This window comes from Bombyx mandarina, chromosome 09 (assembly GCF_030267445.1).
Source record: "Bombyx mandarina strain Sakado chromosome 09, ASM3026744v2".
Taxonomy (NCBI): Eukaryota; Metazoa; Arthropoda; class Insecta; order Lepidoptera; family Bombycidae; genus Bombyx; species Bombyx mandarina.
In genome coordinates this window covers 1576214-1595149 of record NC_143216.1, presented here as the reverse complement: position 1 = coordinate 1595149, position 18936 = coordinate 1576214, and the positions used below count along the sequence as shown (strand labels likewise).

Here is an 18936-nt window from a genome sequence, read left to right as displayed (position 1 = left end):
TGACGTCACCTGATTTATGCGCTCTCGGAGGAATTAAGGTACATCCGGCTTCTGGACAACTTAATATAAGTATTTTGGTAGGGTGTTTTATTGCAATAATATTTATTGTCTTTGGGTTTCACGTCTCGTCAACATAATTAAAACTATTTTTACGGTTTTTATTTTTATTACATAAATTCTGACGCTACGAACCCTTTACAGTTTTTAAACGTGCTTATGAAGAAAATGAAAAAAAAATTAAAATCTTAGATTTTTAAACATTTTGTTTGGAAACTCATTATATAGTTTGCAAACCCGAGACTTAGTTCTTTGATTTGAATGCAGAGTTGTGCTAAGCTTTATAACGATAATAAATACAGCCTTTCTTCTTATTTTGGCCGTTGGCTTCTTTGCTGTACCAAGTTTTTTTATTTCTTAATACATTTACTGTATAAGCTACGTGGCGTTCAATGTTAAACTTAGGTTTCATTGTCGCCTACTACCGAATATTTAGAAAAGAAAATATTATCCGTAATATTTTTTTCAATGTTACGGGCGTTTTAAATCCGGACGATTTTCGGTTCGCCTTTTGCTAAAGACAAAGTTAATTCCATCGCCCAACTTGATATATTCACAGTTGATTTATCAACTATACTGCAGAAGCGCATCACCTTCCAATTCAGAACGCACGAACGATTCGCAGTAGATGTGTTTCCTGAGCGCTTTGACATGTCCTTCTTTAAAAGAGGCTTGTGGAGAGTATTAAGCGGTAGGCAGCGGCTTGGCTCTGCCCCTGGCATTGCTGAAGTCCATGGGCGACGGTAACCACTCACTATCAGGTGCGCTGTACGCTCGTCTGCCTGCAAGAGCAATAAAAAAAAAAGTAGAACAAGAAAAAATCACAAAAACTAATTACGCACACTTAGAACTAATTACCACAGAACGGGGACGCTAACGCTGTTATCACGACCATCCCATTCCGAATTATCTTCAGATAAAACCGAATATAAATGTCGTTATCGGATATTGACGCATCAGTTGTATCGATCGACTTCGTAGTGTCGTGTCCGTGTTCTGTTCACTCGCTACGCAATGGATGTTGTGCCAGTTAAAGTTGACATCGAGCTAAAGGAAAAACCTAAAGGTACGCTGACGATAATATCTTTAAGTAACATTCGTGTGAAAGTATTCAAAACACTCAAACATCCACCTCAATGAATACTGACGATTGACGCAGCCATGGTCATCGAACACAAAGGCTGTGACGTGCCTACCCTAAATAAATGAACTTATGTGATTAATTTAAAATTAAGATATGAATTTATTCATTAAAGCGACCGTGTGATTTTTTTATTTTTTATTTGATTGAAATCGAGAAATTAGATTAGCACAATTGTTTTTTCTTTCGAATGCAAATAAATTCACGTTACGTAAATATTGAAAACACAATATCGAAATAGCATTTTCAGTCTTATTATGTGTATACTAAAGGGACATATTAATACTACTCTAGAGAAATGAATACAGGGTGTGGTAAGATGTGGTGTGTGTAATAAGATAATATTATCGCTGCCCCTATGTTGAAGTATCAACATTCTCCTAAAAATCTGAATTGCATTAATGTGGCTTTAGTATGGGTCCAAACTTCCATTTTAATTAAAATAATTGTGAGTTATAATTAATTGAATGCAATCGGAGTCAGTTATACGTTGCAAAGGACACTTTTTTCATTGATTAGATGGGTAGACGAGCTCACAGCCCACCTGGTGTTAACTGGTTACCGGAGCTCAAAGACATCTACAATATAACTTTTTTTCTTCTTTTTTTCGGGCCGGGGGCCGAACCTCCTACGAGGTCCCCGCGCCTAGGGGGCGCGCGGGGTATGTGAGACTCAACGATCTGCAGGTGTTGAGAGCAGACCGCGGGCCCACCCACTAAACGACTCCCCTGCACTCTTACATCCGACGTCCGATCTCCGTCTGGGGTCAAAACCCGGTCAGAGTAGGGGGGTTCCTGCGGTCAACACTACAAACCAGACACGCGGCGCCACCCTGAGGACGCCCGATCGACGGGTCGTCGAGGCGATAGTCGACGATCAACGACGTCGGTCTTCGCGGTACGGCGGCCCTACTTTACCAGGCCGCCCGGGCGATGCCGCTGGTGTCCGGCATACCTCGCTGGGCCAGAACCAGCCTGCCAGGTCGGAACGCGATACACCGCCGACCGGGTTGCTTTTCCACAGTATGTTCGGCGACGACAGCAACGACGAAAACGCGGACCGCATCACAGTCCGCAGCCGCCGACGCGCCGTCCCGTCCCCCTGGTGCCAGCGCGCTAGAGTGACGGTAGCGTTCGGCGCAGCCTCAACCCCCTTAGGTCGCCCCATGACCATCACTCAGGGAGGAGACTGCCTCCTCATAGGGGCCCGAGCTGGACAAACGCTCTCCTCAGACACCCGGCTCGGTGGCGGGGGCACGGCGCCGAGAGGGAAGAAGAGCTCTCCCTCTCCCGTTCCGCCGCCTCGTTCTGCGAGATGGTAGACTCGCAGAAGTCGAGCATCGCCTGCCAGGAATCGTCGCTGCCGAGCATCGTAGCCAGGACGGTCGGAAGCGACAAATCCGGTCCTATTTTTGCAACGAGGACGCGGCGCTGCTCCGCGAAAACGGGGCAGTACGCGAGCGTGTGCTCCGCTGTCTCGTTGCAGCCACTGCAGTGGTGGCACTTCGGCGTCGGCTCCCTCCGGGCGACGAGGTGCAGGTAGCGACCGAAACAGCCGTATCCCGTGAGCACCTGCGTCGCTCGGAAGGTGAGACGTCCTCGGTCGAGGACCGTCCCCAGTCCGAGAGGACCGGGCGAATCGCCTCGACGGTCTGTCGCCCGTAGGCGGGGTCCGTCAGGCGGCGAGACCACGCCTCGAGCACGGCACGCCGAGATTGAAGCTTCCGCGCTCGAACTTCCGCCGCGCCGGGACGCGGCTCCCCCCTGGAGTGGAGATCGCATCGCCACGCGTAATTCGCAGCGAGCGCCTCCGCTTCCAGGTCCCAGGGAGGCGTCCCAGATCTACAATATAACTCACCTTAAGACAAGAGTTATAAGGTCTCAGTATAATTACAACGGCTGCCTCACCTTTCAAACGAAACGCATTGCTGCTTCACGGCAGAAATAGGCAGGGTCCCTACCCTTGTGGACTCACAAGACGTTTTACCACCACCCAAATTATAATTTTTCGGGTTTGATTTTTATTACACGATATTATTCCTTCACCGTGGATTGTGGAAGTCAATCGTGAACATTTGTTAAGTAAGTTTAAGTTCACGTATTTCATTAGAAAAATTGGTAATTGCCTGAGGAATTTAAACACCGTTGCATCGCTAGATACGAATGCATCGGGCGTCTTATCTTTTAGGCCACGGCGACTTCAACTAGTCATATTTTGGATGAACTTAACTGAGACAGCTCACTGAGAGATACAAGCTGCGCAACCTAAATATTCATAGGCGCGCGCACTCTCTCTATGTCCAGTAATTAGAATGCCACAAATAAAACATTAAAATCATGACAAAACCCGACAGGTACCGCCCCCCGCATTAAACACACATGCATTTATAAACACGCGCGTGCTATCTGGTTTTTTTTCGGCAATAAGGATCGCATTTAACCTAGAACGCTCAGCTTGAACACACAGAAAAAATAATAGTGAGATAGGCGTACATATTAGTCGTTATAAAACTAAATTTCAAACAAACGCGAACGTGACTTTTAGTGACTGGTTTTCATGGATTTTGTATTTATATAGAGGAAATTTTAAGGCGTTATTGGTGTAGTGTTAAAATGATGGATGATCCCGAACAATGTGGATTCGCGTTTTGAAAACGTCGAAGGTCAAATTTAGTGCAGGTCACTTGCAATTTGTCATTGAAAATTTATAGTGATGAATAAGAAAGGCTGTTTTTGGAGGGTAAAAGCTTTGCTGTTTTCTAGAAAGCTGATGGTGGATCATGCTCTATCACAGACTAACGCAGCCAATGTTATGTTCCATATCTACATTTAAAAAGTGCATATTTTTAAAACCATTGTAATCTACGATGACAGCAGATGTGTAAACGCAAGAAGAAATTTACAGCATCTAATTAACATGACCTACTTAGAGACAGTGTTAGTCTTTTTTGTTACAATTTAAAACACGATTGTTCTTTCTTCATTTTAATACTAATTAAATAAATTATTAGATCATTAGAGTTCTGTGAATAAACTGTTGGCTTAGTAACCGGACCGGACAAGACCTACTCGTGGCTTAATTGAATAATATATTTGTTTAGTTCTAAGTATGTACACTGAGGATTATTTGCCATTATCTAAACGTGAAAAAATGTGGTATAACATAACTACAGTTTATCGTGATTGAAACAGTGGAAATTTAATGAGAACGGTTTCTTGAAAAGCTAAACTGACAGTTGTTTTCCCGCCGAATCCGCCATTTTGATTGTCAGTGTGCGTCAAACGTCAAAGATAACATGTTGAACGAAGGATTCGAATACGACCGTAAGTTGACAGTATTTACTTACCAAAAGATTTCTTGCAGCAAATGGTTGACATTAGGTAACAGAACACTATGGTAGCGGACCTTTAGCCGGTGGTGAGAATCTAAACTATTCTTCTTAATGGTAATGCTAATGATAATGCTTCCGGTTTGGAGGTAGGGAAACTCGTTATAAAATACGTAAAATACTTAAAAACTCGACCTTGACGTTGATGGTGGCTTTACCTTTGTGGTATTTTGGTGTTCAAGGACTCTAATAACTACTTGGCAGCGAGTAATATTGGAGACCAGCAAGCATCACAACATAAATGTCACCGCCCACGACGGAATGGTGGTATCTATCGCCCCACCACTAGTAAATGCTGATTGGTAACACACACAATAAGAAAATGATGCTGGCCAATCCCTTAATAGTCACTTTTTACAAAACTCACGAGATGAGACGTAAGGGTGCTATTGTAGACACAATGCAAACGTAGCAAAAGTCATTTTACTTTCTTTACTAACTTTAAACTTTATTAATGGTAGTAGGACCTCTTATGAGTCCGCGCGGGTATGGACCACCATCCTGCCTATTTCTGCCATGAAGCAGTAATGCGTTTCGGTTTGAAGGGTGGGGCAGCCGTTGTAACTATACTGATATCTTAGAACTTATATCTCAAGGTGGGTGGCGCATTTACGTGGTAGATGTCTATGGGCTCCAGTAACCACTTAACACCAGGTGGGCTGTGAGCTCGTCCACCCACATAAGCAACAAAAAATTTAAAAAAATGCACGTGTCGCTATATCGAGATGCTCCATTCGTGTTCGTTCGCTTAAAAGATTTTCGGTTAGTACACAATGATTCTCGCGTTTAGTTATGAGTGATAAATAAATGATGACACACATTACTGATGACAACGTATGTACAAGTACGTATGGTCGGAACGTATTTATAAAATGATAAGAATTCCGCAATGCAGATTATTTAAAATTCACCAGTATTCGGTTTTATGTCTGTTTGTTATCAGCTCAGGACAAAGAAAATTAAAGTCTGGAATGTCTGTGTAGAAGACAGTTTTATTTTATTAAGTATATTCAACTGAATTGGCATTGGTATTAATGTTCGTAAGTGTTTGTTTCTGCATACCTATTATTCGAGATTATTATGAAAATGCGGTAAAACTAAAATATTTTTAGGTATATTTTAGTAGTCTAGTAAGCAAGTCTAAAATTTAGTATAAATATTTATAATAATAAAATACAAATCATGAAACCAAAAACGGATAAAGTTAAAGAAATAACAAAAGAAGAAACAGAAAAATCCCTCCCTACAAGCACGTTGCGATGGTATTTTAGAGATATAACCCGAGGAGGGTTGACGTCAGCACTGGTTACCATCCTCGCCGAACACGTAGCTTGTGACGAAGGGCTCGACGAGTAAATTAACCCATAGACACAGCCCACTGAGATTTTCGCTGGATCTTCTCAGTGGATCGCGTTTGAGATCCGGTGGTAGATTCTGCGAAGCACTGCTCTTGCTAGGGTCAGTGTTAGCAACACACCCGGCTTGAGCTCCGTAAGGTCAAGGGAGATGCTTAAATAGCCTCTCAAGGCTATCAGCATAGGTCTGTCGTAAACAAATGCCAAATCTGAATTTGGCAATCAAAAGGAAAAGACCAAGAAATCTTTTATTGCATTTAAAAAGTATTTCTAAATCACACTATAAATCATCCGATCAACAATTTACCCACATGTGTAAGCGTAAAAAATGAGATTATAATATTTTTCAACTTAATAAACAAAAAGCAGAAACTGAGCTAAAATGAACCAAAATTTAAAATAATAACCAACTATGACTCTGGATGATGGATTCTGACGATATCATCTTACGTCCAAATCCGTTTGTACATTTAGAAGTGTTGACCATTTTTGGACAGACGAGAATAAAAAGAAGCCATTCATTCATCTGTAAACTTTTTTAAAGACCACATAAAGCTATATATCGACGGGTGAAAAGCTATTGGTGGTTTAAGCGACACTTTCGCAACTTTACAGGAGAGCATATTATTATTAAAGTTTAAAATTTGGAAAAAATTACATAACATACAAAAATCTTCAGCTATTCGAATGGATTAAACTTGATTGAAGTTCAATTAAAAACATCGAACTGTTGATGCTAATACCAAATAAAACGCACCTTTAATTACAAAGATAAATGTCGCTTATACCAAACAGTGTTTCACCTCTAAATATATATCTAGTATTTCCTTCAGAAATTGCGTTTCGTAAACATAATCAAAACTACATTTACCGATTAAAATCCCGTATATTTTATTGTCATTACATTATTGCCGAAGCTTCGATTATAACATAATTAAAATATAAAATACACACAATTTATATCTTAATTACCACATCAAGCTAGTTTATGTTGAGTCTCTATATCGGGCAAGGATTTTTTATTTTTTTATTATTATTAGACACGTGTTCAGTTAAGTGACTAACGTATATTGAGATTACAACCTAACGGTGCTATTGACAGCCCCACAATCCCGAGACTGACGTAGCATCACTGCAATATAATTATCGTCAACACATACATATTATTATTAGTTGCTATGGGGACATTTAATTTTGTAGTCCCTACATTTACATTCTAAAAATTCAATTGTAAATTTTTTTTATAATACATTGCTTGCTCTTTTTTTTCTACCTAAGCTGAGAGCCTTGAGAGACTATTTGAGCGTAACCTTAACTATTAGGTGAGCTCACGGGACTCAAACCCGACGACGTTGCTAACACGAACCCTAGCAAGAGCCGTGCTTCGCAGAATCTACCACCGGATCGGAAACGCGACCCACAGAAGATCCGGCAAGAAACTCAGTGGGCTGTGCCTGAGGGTTAATTTACTCGTCGAGCCCTTCGCCGCAAGCGACGGGTTCGGCGAGGACGGTGACCGGTGCTTGTGGTACCTAAAAGCACCGTTAATGGATCGGGAAGATCCGTAATGACGTGTTTTGGGCGACGTCGTCTGTTTACCATTCGTTTTACAGGATCGGGTATGTAGTTACCAGCGGCCATGACAAGAGGGTTCTCATGTCGAGCCGCCTTTTCAGTGTTTATAGCTTTCGAGTGACGCTTATATGTTTTGCTCAGCCGAGGACGACGCGTCGCTGTACGATGAGGACGCGGCGGCCGAAGCAGCGGCAGCTTTCGCCCGGGCCTGCGCGCCGGATACGCAGCGTCTGCTGGCGCCACCCACCAGGCAGTACGTGGACCGGCGGCTGCTCGACGACCATGACCAGTGAGTACTAGAGTTATTAACCGACTTAAAAAAAGAGGTTTTATGTTCGACTTTGTGTGTTTTATATGTGGTCATCAATTTCAATTAGAATGGGGATTTACACTGCCCGTGACAGCCACATTATTAATTTTATTGAAGTTTGTTTCTAATTTTTTTATTTTTGTTGCTTGGCTGGGTGGACGAGCTTACAGCCCACCTGGTGTTAAGTGGTTACTGGAGCCAATAGACATCTACAACGTAAATGCGCCACCCACCTTGAGATATAAGTTTTAAGGTTTCAGTATAGTTATAAATAAGCAGAGAGAAAAACAGTTCTCCTGAATTTGTCCGATAGCTTTAGGGTTATCGAGAAAAAGAAAATTAAACACCCTGTATTAGATAAGGCATTTCTGTTTTCCACCACAGTTTTTCTGCAAGTCGCTTTAGGTGCTTGACGTGAATTCTCATACGTCAATATTTTATTTACACTGTCAATGACATTGCCGATGTTTGCGTTTACATTACTCGCGCGCTTCCCACCTTAAGCTAAACAAATACGAACACATACAGAAGGAGCTCTCCGGCCCGTGATCAAGAATTATCTATACATATAAATAAAATTGGAGGGCTGTTTGTAATATTGAAATAACCGCTTTTTGCTACATGCATATGCATATATACGGTACATACACCAAAATAAATTTTTTTACAATTTTTGTGTCTGTCTGTCTGTCTGTTTGTTCCGGCTAATCTCTGGAACGGCTAAACCGATTTTGACGGGACTTTCACTGATAGGTAGCTGATGATATAAGGAGTAACTTAGGCTACTTTTTTTTAAACTAGCTTCGCCTCGCGGCGTCACCCGCGGTACAACAATAACAGCGCGTTACATCGCCGAACTCAGCTTTCAATAATAAAATTGAATGTTTCCGAAGAGAAGCGAGAGCGGATCGCTAGTATTCAATAAAAATCAACTTTTAAAAGAAACTTGGAGAAGCCGCAAAATAAATCACAATATTTATTTTTGTTAACCAAAATCATACCGATTTTTTTCTTCGGATTATTGTACAAGTTAGTTCCGTGAATCGAAGTGAAAAGTTAATATAGTCTATGATAAGATTAGCGCTGAATTCATTACCAAAAAAAAATTTTTTTTTAAATAAAATTACTTAGACTACTTTTTTTAGACTAGCTTCGCCTAGCGGCGTCACCCGCGGTACGACAATAATCGCGGGTTACATCGCGGGACTCAGCTATCAATAATAAAATTTAATGTTTCCGAAGCGAAGCGAGGGCGGTTCGCTAGTTTCGAATAAACTTTAAACAACCGAAGGCAGATATAAGCGCTAATGTATAAGTTTAAAAATAAACGATATTATAGATATAAGCGCTAATGTATAAGTTTAAAAATAAACGATATTATAGATATAAGCGCTAATGTATAAGTTTAAAAATAAACGATATTATTTATAATTTCGTGTCGAATCGGCAATGTGTTGCCATGAGGACGCCTCAAGATCCGTGAAGCCTGTGGCATTTCCGATGACGATCGAAAACAGTGCATCGCACTTGGTGTATTTGCGGAGAGTGATTGATCACCGGCAAATATTTGAGGTTTTTTTTTGCACACCGCCTCACATTAACTTTCAAAATATAATACGCCTACAGTCTGTCAGGTAAATATGCGTTCTTGTAATAAAATGGAAATATCTCCCGGAGTTTAAGGCGTTGTTCTTTGAGAGGTATACGACAAAGGTAAGATCTTCCACCGAGCGGGTGATATTGCTCGGTAGACTGACGGTCCGAATATTGTTGTTCGGAACTTGTATATATGCAAGCTTTTTTATTTTTTTATTTGTGCTTAGATGGATGCACGAGCTCACAGCCCACCTGGTGTTAAGTGGTTACTGGAGCCCATAGACATTTACAACGAAAATGCGCCACCCACCTTGAGATAAAAGTTGTAAGGTCTCAGTATAGTTACAACGACTGCCCCACCCTTCAAGCCGAAACGCATTACTGCTTCACGGCAGAAATAGGCAGGGTGGTGGTACCTACCCGTGCGGACTCACATGAGGTCCTACCACCAGTAAGCTTATCTTGAAAATGTCGTAAGCGATATTCAGGCATCTGTCAAATATCTTGTGTTGTATGATGGCTACCCGCCACAGTTCTTATTGTGTTGTAGTAAGTAGATATTTTGTGAAGCTACTATTTGTCACGCTACGTCAACACGCGTGGTATGGCGATACCGCAAGAGATATCCTGCATTCAAACAGCATGCGTTTCGATATGATGGCGAGTATACAATAAAATTGAGACTTATCTCATGTATCACGGGTGGGGGTGATCACGTTCTGTAATCTCCAATAACCACATCACTCCGGCTAGCTTATTGATCTGTTCTCGTGCGGTAAGAAGCATACTTTTTTGTAACGCTTTCTAAAAATGTACAACTAGTGGTAGGACGTCTTGAGGGTCCGTACGGGTAGGTCGTCTTGAGGGTCCGTACGGGTAGGTACCACCACCCTGCCTATTTATGCCGTGAAGCAGTAATGCGTTTCGGCTTGAAGGGTGGGGCAGTCATTGTACTGTAAAAACTGAGACCTTAGAACTCATGTCTCAAGGTGGGTGGCGGAATTTACGTTGTAGGTGTCTATGGGCTTCGGTAACCAGTTAATACCAGATAGCCTGTGAGCTCGGCCAACCATCTATGTAATAAAAAATAAAACTAAAATAAAAAAAATTTGTGAAGTGTATTAACAATAGAAAAAAAAATTTAATTGAAATGGCAAAGAAAATGTATGTTAAACTTAGTAAGTCCATCACACATTGTAGTCGCATGACCTTTCCAGCCCTATTCCTCTCTTTTAAGGCAGTAGAATTAATCTATAAACGATTATGTATAAAAGAATATATCTATAGACGATTCTCATCCCTATAAATCGTCTAAAATAACACTCGAACCCACCCTACTGCGACTTCCGAAACAAAAACACTTAAATGAAAATACAGTTCAGAAGATTCCAGGTTCCTAACCTGGCAGGGTCGGCATATAAAGGATTGGCGCAGCAGTGAATATGACTTTACTATTCAAGTACTTATTTTGTACTGTTGGTAGGACCTCTTGTGAGTCCGCGCGGGTAGGTACCACCGCCCCGCCTATTTCAGCCGTGAAGCAGTAATGCGTTTCGGTTTGAAGGGTGGGGCAACCGTTGTAACTATTCTGAGACCTTAGAACATATCTCAAGGTGGGTGGCGCATTTACGTTGTAGATGTCTTTGGGCTCCAGTAACCACTTAACACCGGGTGGGTTGTGAGCTCGTCCACCCATCTAAGCAATAAAAAAAAACTTCAGAGGTGTCAAGGGACACCCGGATGGAACGAAGTTCCTTTCGATTAATTAGTGAAGGAATTGTATTTTTTTTTTTAAGTTATAATAGTAAATTAATTACCAGAGGATCCTCAGCTACTTCGGTCATATTGCCCGCCGACAGTCAGATAACTTGGACAAAGTGATTGTGACGGGCAAAGTAGAAGGAAAGAGACCCCGCGGCCGATTACCTAGCCGTTGGTGTGATCAAGTAACCGCTCTAACTGGGTTGCCAGTCGCAACCGCCATTCGAGCAGCTGAGGACCGGACGAGATGGAAACAGCTCACGAGACAGGCAACGGTCAAGTTTCAGGGACACGACCTTCAGCAATGAAGAAAGCGACGAAGAAGAAGAAGAATAATAGTAAATTACGGCATTATGAAGAAGAAAAAACAATACTATGAACTAAATTACTATTGTTGAAACGCTATCTCGAGAAACTGTACTCATTACGCGGACCAATCGGATAGAGCAATGTCACGCGATAAGCGCCTACACGTTGATTGGTCAGAATGACGGATCTAAAAAGTGTCGTGACAATTTTTCGTAAGAATTTTTCCGTCTAGCCCCCTTTCACAACGCGCGATAAGGAACTTTGTTCCAAAAAAAAAAATTTACGCAGCAGCGAATATGACTTTACTATTAAAATACTTATTTATTACTCCCTTAATCTTATTACACCACTTGTTCCAAGACTTTACTCTCGTCTATATTCGTATGAATACTCAGCCAAGTCACACTAAGTGATCTAATTTTAGCATATCGAATTATTAACGAGCAACCTCGTCCGCTTATACCTACTTCATATTAAATTCATCTCTCTCAAAGAAGCCATGTTTCGACTTCGGCGAATTATACGTTCGTTCTATCTAAGCCTTGATAAACGTATTTATGTATGCGTTTTCTCGTGTTATAAACGTAATTTTAGACTTTCCATTTTGCTATCAGCTTGTTTCCGTTTTCCTTCCGCAAGTACTGGTGGTAGGACCGCTTGTGAGTCCGCACGGGTAGGTACCACCGCCCTGCCTATTTCTGCCGTGAAGCAGTAATGCGTTTCGGTTTGAAGGGTGGGGCAGGCGTTGTAACTATACTGAGATCTTAGAACTTATATCTCAAGGTGGGTGGCGCATTTACATTGTAGATGTCCATGGGCTCCAGTAACCACCTAACATCAGGTGGGCTGTGAGCTCGTCCACCCATCTAAGCTATAAAAAAAAGTACTTTCCTTAAATGGTAATTTAAAAAAAAAAACATTAAACTTTAGTATTCGGGGTACTTAAACCCGCGATCCGTTATCAACACCCCGTGGGCCCCCAGGCGCGGGGACCCCGTAGGAGGTTCGGCCCCCCGGCAAAGGTATTTGATGTATTGTTTTAAATGTGTGCACCCATTTTCTACTATACTACATACGTGGAAACTTGACAGATTGTTTCCACCATCGACTTCTAACCTGAAGCGTCAGATCACACGTCACGTTTAGTATATGCGTACCTACAAGCTGCAAACACAAACCATTGTTTTGACAACTACCGTCATGATGATCATCAAGACGTACTTAATGATATCAAATAATCACCAAAGATTCCCAAAAAGATTTTATCTTTATTTTGGGATGCGCGATAGAAATGTCTTCGGCGAGGGGTGACTTTGCTTTTGGTTGGGTGGCTTCACTTTTATACTATAATATAAAAGTCGAAGTGCGTATGTACGTTCCCTATATGTAAAGTTCGTAACGGCTGAACCGATTTTAATGAAAAATTTTGAGGAAATCTTCAAACTGGTCCAGCGGATGATCCCGTGAAGCTTGTTAGCGATCAGATCATAGTCAAATCTAAGTATCGACCTCTGAAACGGGCCGGATTTGACTGGTAAAACTGATAATAACAAAATGTTAAAAACAAACGCCTGATTATAAACCGTAAAATTGTGTATTTTTACTAAAGCTTACGATTCGCGGAAATCGAAAAGTCAGAGCCACTATGATTGCAAACTACAAGAAAAATTGATATAAATTATGCAAAATTCGACTTTGTTTGAACGAAGTGACGTTTATAGTGTATTAAAACATTTTTTGTTTCAAATTGGAAAACAATTACTCACTTATTTATCAGTTGAGGTATTTGAACAACAGCAGTTATGATGGCAACGGAACAACGCAATAAGTCACGATTCACCTTATTATTATTATTAGTAAAATAAATGCACGCCGATGATAAGAATTCAGAACACAAAGAACAAAATAAAGACAAAACAGAATCGAAATTAAATTCAGACTCTATTACAATGGCACTAATGATACTTTTACGAAAGCTTGTTAAGTCATTGCACTATTCATGAAACGTTAAAATTTAAGATCAGTGAATTTTATATGTAAACTAGCTGAATCCGCTTCGCTGGGCGTTTAAAATTAACATTATTATTTCTCACCCCCACAAAGATTATCATCATTAACGCCCCCGCAACTGGTGTATATATTTTTTTTATCTCCTACCTAAGCTGGTAGCCTGGAGCGGCTATTCCAGCGTAACCGTAACTAGTAGGTGAGCTCACGGGGCTCAAACCTGACGACGATGCTAACACGAACCCTAGCAAGAGTCGTGCTTCGCAGAATCTACCACCGGATCGGAAACGTGACCCACTGAGAAGATCCGGCGAGAAACTCAGTGGGCTGTGTCTGAGAGTTAATTTACGAACGAAAGAACGGTGACCGGTGCTTGAAGTTCCTAGAAGCACCGTTAGTGGATCGGGGGGATCCGAGATGACGTGGGCTGGTGTAGGGAATCCAACACTCATATAAATATTAGCCTATCCATTAAGTACATGTATTTTCTACATGGATACCAAGTTTCAAGTCAATCGGATGCATGGTTCAGTAGTTATAACGGAACATCCGTAAAAACTACTGTAGATTTATATATTAGTATAGACTAGTCTAGATAAATAAGACGCTGATCCAATCGTATAGGCATTCATAAAACTTACAATCAGAAAGGTACATATTTATATTTTCTTCGGTTTTCACGAGCCATATATATAATTAATACTATATTTACGATCTAATCTCGCATTTTGTAATTGTCTTCATATTATTTTCGATGTTTTGAATACTATACAGTTTTCGTGGTCACAGACAACTAAGGTGACCTACCGTCTGATTTACTATAAAAAATATTTCTAGACTGCAAAAAATGAAAATATACAATGCCCCAAAAGGAGCGAGGTCTTTACGTTGTAATGTCTATGGACTCTGTTAAACACTTAACACTTGTATTAAGGTCGTTCATCTATGCAATTATTAATGTAGAAAAACATTGATTTTCCACAGCTGGTGTGAATCGTAAATACAAGAAAATGAGTCAGAGGTTTACGCACGTGATCATACGTACCTTGTATTAATGACACAAAGAACGAAGTGAATCACACAAACATAATTTGATATAATGTCTACCTTGTTTCTTATGTCTCTGTCTGTGTTCGTCCACGCGAATTTCAGCTTTTTGATTATTGATTTGGCTCATGTGAAGCGACGCGCTATTAAAGGGTATTCAACTGTAAACCACGCACATGAATTCCGCACACGTCATTTCGGATCCTCCCGATCCATTAACGGTGCTTTTAAGTACCTCAAGCACCGGTCACCGTTCTCGTCAAACTCGGCGCTTGCGAAGAAGGGCTCTGCGAGTAAATTAACCCACAGACACAGCCCACTGATTTTTTCGCCAGATCTTCTTAGTGGGTCGCGCTTGCGATCCGGTGGTAGACTTTGCAAAGCACTGTTCTTGCTAGGCTAGCAAATTCTTTCAAGTTGAGCCCGTGAGCTCACCTACCCGCCCGCGCGTAGTAAGAATAGCCCCATAGTCTACCAGTGTTTAGGTAGGAAAAAATGAGAATCTTAATTAAAAAAATTAACATTACTGCGAACTATTTATTATAGTACTCGATTCTGTGACCCCTTGGCATTTATGTAATTCTTCTCATTTAACAAATTTTTATATCCAATTTTTTTTTCATTCATTTTTCATTTCATTTTTTTTCCGTTCTGATCAAATTTTGCAGTGTTTGGAGATATGTTCTAAATAACCACTGCCCATTTCCGTTTTTGTCCTTGTATGGACATCACACTTACGTTTTACGCGAAACCGTCAAATAGGTTCATATTATTAACCTACTTCAAAAGAAGGACGAGGTTATCAATTCGACTGCATTTTTACGCGTGTTACCTTTTTGAAGATTCTTCACGTGGATTTAAAGTTTATCAAGACGTGACCAGTATTTTTTGAACCACACTTAATAATGCATTTTTAATTGACTTCGGCTGTACCTATTGATGATATTTTCTCATTTTATTTTGTTGAAGTCGGTTTTTATTATTTATTTTGTATTGTTTAGTTTGTATTTTTTTTTATTGCTTAGATGGGTGAACGAGCTCACAGCCCACCTGGTGTTAAGTGGTTACTGGAGCCCATGGAGATCTACAACGTAAATGCGACACCCACCTTGAGACATAAGTTCTAATATTCTAAGGTCTCAATGTAGTTACAACGGCTGCCGCACCCTCCGAACCGAAACGCAATAACTGCTTCACGGCAGAAATAGGCAGGTCAGTGGTACCTACCCGTGCGGACTCAGAAGTCCTACCACCAGTAAAAAAGTATTTATTTCGAATATCGATAATCCTGTTACGCAAATGTCTAAGCTGACTTCCACAAAGCCTATTGACCTTGTCTGTATTAGTCTCGCTTGTATTCGGTGATGTAGGTAAAACTTGAGTGAATTTATTGAAATTGCATATTAGTCTGCTACAATATGACCTACTCGTACATATCGACAGGCGAAAGGCTGTTTAGTCTACATGACATTTTTTTTTTTTTTTTATTGCTTATATGGGTGGACGAGCTCACAGCCCACCTGGTCTTAAGTGGTTACTGGAGCCCATAGACATCTACAACGTAAATGCGCCACCCACCTTGAGATATAAGTTCTAAGGGTCTCAGTAGAGTTACAACGGCTGCCCCACCTTACAAACCGAAACGCATTACTGCTTCACGGCAGAAATAGGCAGGGTGGTGGTACCTACCCGCGCGAACTCACAAGAGGTCCTACCACCAGTAATTACGCAAATTGTAATTTTGCGGGTTTGATTTTTATTACACGATGTTATTCCTTCACCGTGTTCAACACGGGAGAGGTTAAGTACGTATTTCATTAGAATAATTGCTACCCGCCTGAGATTCGAACACCGGTGCATCGCTCAACACGAATGCACCGGACGTCTTATCGCTTAGGCCACGACGACTTCAAAACATATTTAAAGATTGGAAAATTTAAAATTTGGGAAAAGCATCATCACAAAAAACGTCGTATTGTTGATACTACACAAATGAAACCGACCTTTATCGCATTACAAAGATAAATGTCGCTTAGCGAAATTTCGCTTGAAGTCTTACTGGTGGTACCAACACCCCGCCTCTTTCAGCCGTGAAGCAGTAATGCGTTTCGGTCTGATGGGTGGGGCAGCCGTTGTAACTATACTGAGACCTTAGAACTTATATCTCGAGGTGGGTGGCGCATTTACGTTGTAGATGTCTATGGGCTCCAGCAACCACATAACACCAGGTGGACTGTGAGATCTTCAACCCATCTAAGCTATAAAAAAAAGTTTTTTCCCCTCGATAATGGTGATTGTCACAAGAAATATTTTGTAGCACGCAATTAAAACTACTACAGCTTAATCTCGCGTTTTTTTTATATATTTTTGTTCCCGATGCTTCGTATATTTTACTGTTTTCATGGGCATCGACGACTATCGTCTGCCTCACCGTCTTTTGTACAATATTAAGTCCTTACACGAACATTGACGGAACTGCGTCCACGGTCCTCTAAGAAGCAGATTAATTTTGGAGAAGATATTTCCTTTTTGTTTCCAAAAGAAATGTTACTGTCAGGAAGCAACAATGCGGTGAGCGATTATATCATAGACCTATATAATACTTCGGTTTATTATATTTACAATATGACAATAGGTTTGAACTATGTGAATGACAATTATTATTAGGATCTCTCTCGGAATACCTCTGACAAGCGCTTTTAGACAAGAAAAGGGTGAGATATTCAAACAATAAATATAGATATAAATTAATTATGATTTACGAAATAGAAATGTAAATTACGGAAAATGCATTTATAATAATTAAGGTAAGGAAAAATACTGCGTGATGAGGTCACGACAGGAAAATAACAAATGAATGTTAAGGGTGATACACACTTAAGGAGACAATATTATTGAATAGGAATATTATTAGAGTAATTAAGTTAAATATATTGAGATAGATGAGACCATCTAACATATGCAACCCAACGTCTTTTTTTTGTTGCTTAGATTGGTGGACGAGCTCACAGCCCACCTGGTGTTAAGTGGTTACTGGAGCCCATAGACATCTACAACGTAAATGCGCCACCCACCTTGAGATATAAGTTCTAAGGTCTCAGTATAGTTACAACGACTGCCCCGCCCTTCAAACCGAAACGCATTACTGCTTCACGGCAGAAATAGGCAGGGTGGTGGTACCTATCCGTGCGGACTCGCAAGAGGTTCTACCACCAGTAATTACGCAAATTATAATTTTGCGGGTTTCATTTTTATTACACGATGTTATTCCTTCACCGTGGAAGTCAATCGTGAACATTTGTTAAGTACGTATTTCATTAGAAAAGTTGGTACCCACCCATTGGTCTCAAAGCAGGTGGACTTTTCTAGAATAATTTTACACTAATGAAACTAGAAATTATTCCATGAACACTCATTATTCCTATTAGTTAAAGTTTAGAGTGCCCTTAATACAACTGAAAACCGTATGCAGAATTGCCGAATAAGTGGCCGATTAATTAGCTTAACATACCATATAATTTCAATGACATGACCTTGAAAATCCGTAGTTTTCAATATATTGTTATTGTGTAATGAATTTTCTTAAACATTTTTTTTTATTGCTTAGATGGGTGGACTAGCTCACAGCCCACCTCTTGTGATGTGGTTACTGGAGCCTATAGACATCTACGACGTAAATACGCCAATCACCTTGAGATATAAGTTCTCTAAGGTCTCAAGTATAGTTACAACGGCTGCCCCACCCTTCCAACTGAAACGCATTACTGCTTCACGGCAGAAATAGGCGAGGTGGTGGTACCTACCCGCGCGGACTCACAAGAGGTCCTACCACCAGTAAAATATCGTTAAAGAGTACATACAAATACAATATTATGATACGTCTCTTAAGAGAATATGGCAAAATACCATCTAAATACATACATAGAATCAATAAAATCCTATAACGATTTAAAATCTCTGGAATTCGTTGCCATCAGCGGTCTTCCCCAACAACTGCGACATTGGGTTATTCAAGAAAAGAGCATATTCTTACCTGAAGGGTAGGCAACGCACTGGCGTAAACGCTGGTGACCGTGGGCGGCGGTGAATCACTTACCATCAGATGACCCGTATTGCTCGTTTGCCACTTAGTTGTTATAAAAAAAAAACTATTCCTGTCGATTGCAATTTGAAAGTCACAGCAAAATCTAAATTTAGTAACGAAATGCAATATTGCTTAGTACACAACATTCATTCGTTAACTAAGTAATTTGCAGTAGAAATTACATCTGTAGTCTGTTTTTCTGCTTTTATCTCGATGTAGTATTTTATTTTAACCGTGGTGTATCCGTTTACCAGTACCCGGTCGAGGAGGCTAACAGACGCGGTTATGGTCGACACCAGCGCCTCC

At 40.6% G+C, this 18936-nt stretch overlaps 1 protein-coding gene across 5 annotated transcripts in view; it reads left to right on the top strand.

The window, feature by feature from the left end:
* Gdap2 (ganglioside induced differentiation associated protein 2) overlaps window positions 1-18936 on the top strand; it is a 117846-nt gene that overhangs the window by 58583 nt on the left and 40327 nt on the right. For all 5 annotated transcript variants that reach the window (XM_089729660.1, XM_089729662.1, XM_089729661.1 and 2 more), the window contains exon 7: window positions 7658-7805. In XM_089729660.1, coding sequence (XP_089585786.1) covers window positions 7658-7805 — 148 coding nt within the window. The remainder of the gene's footprint in view (window positions 1-7657; window positions 7806-18936) is intronic.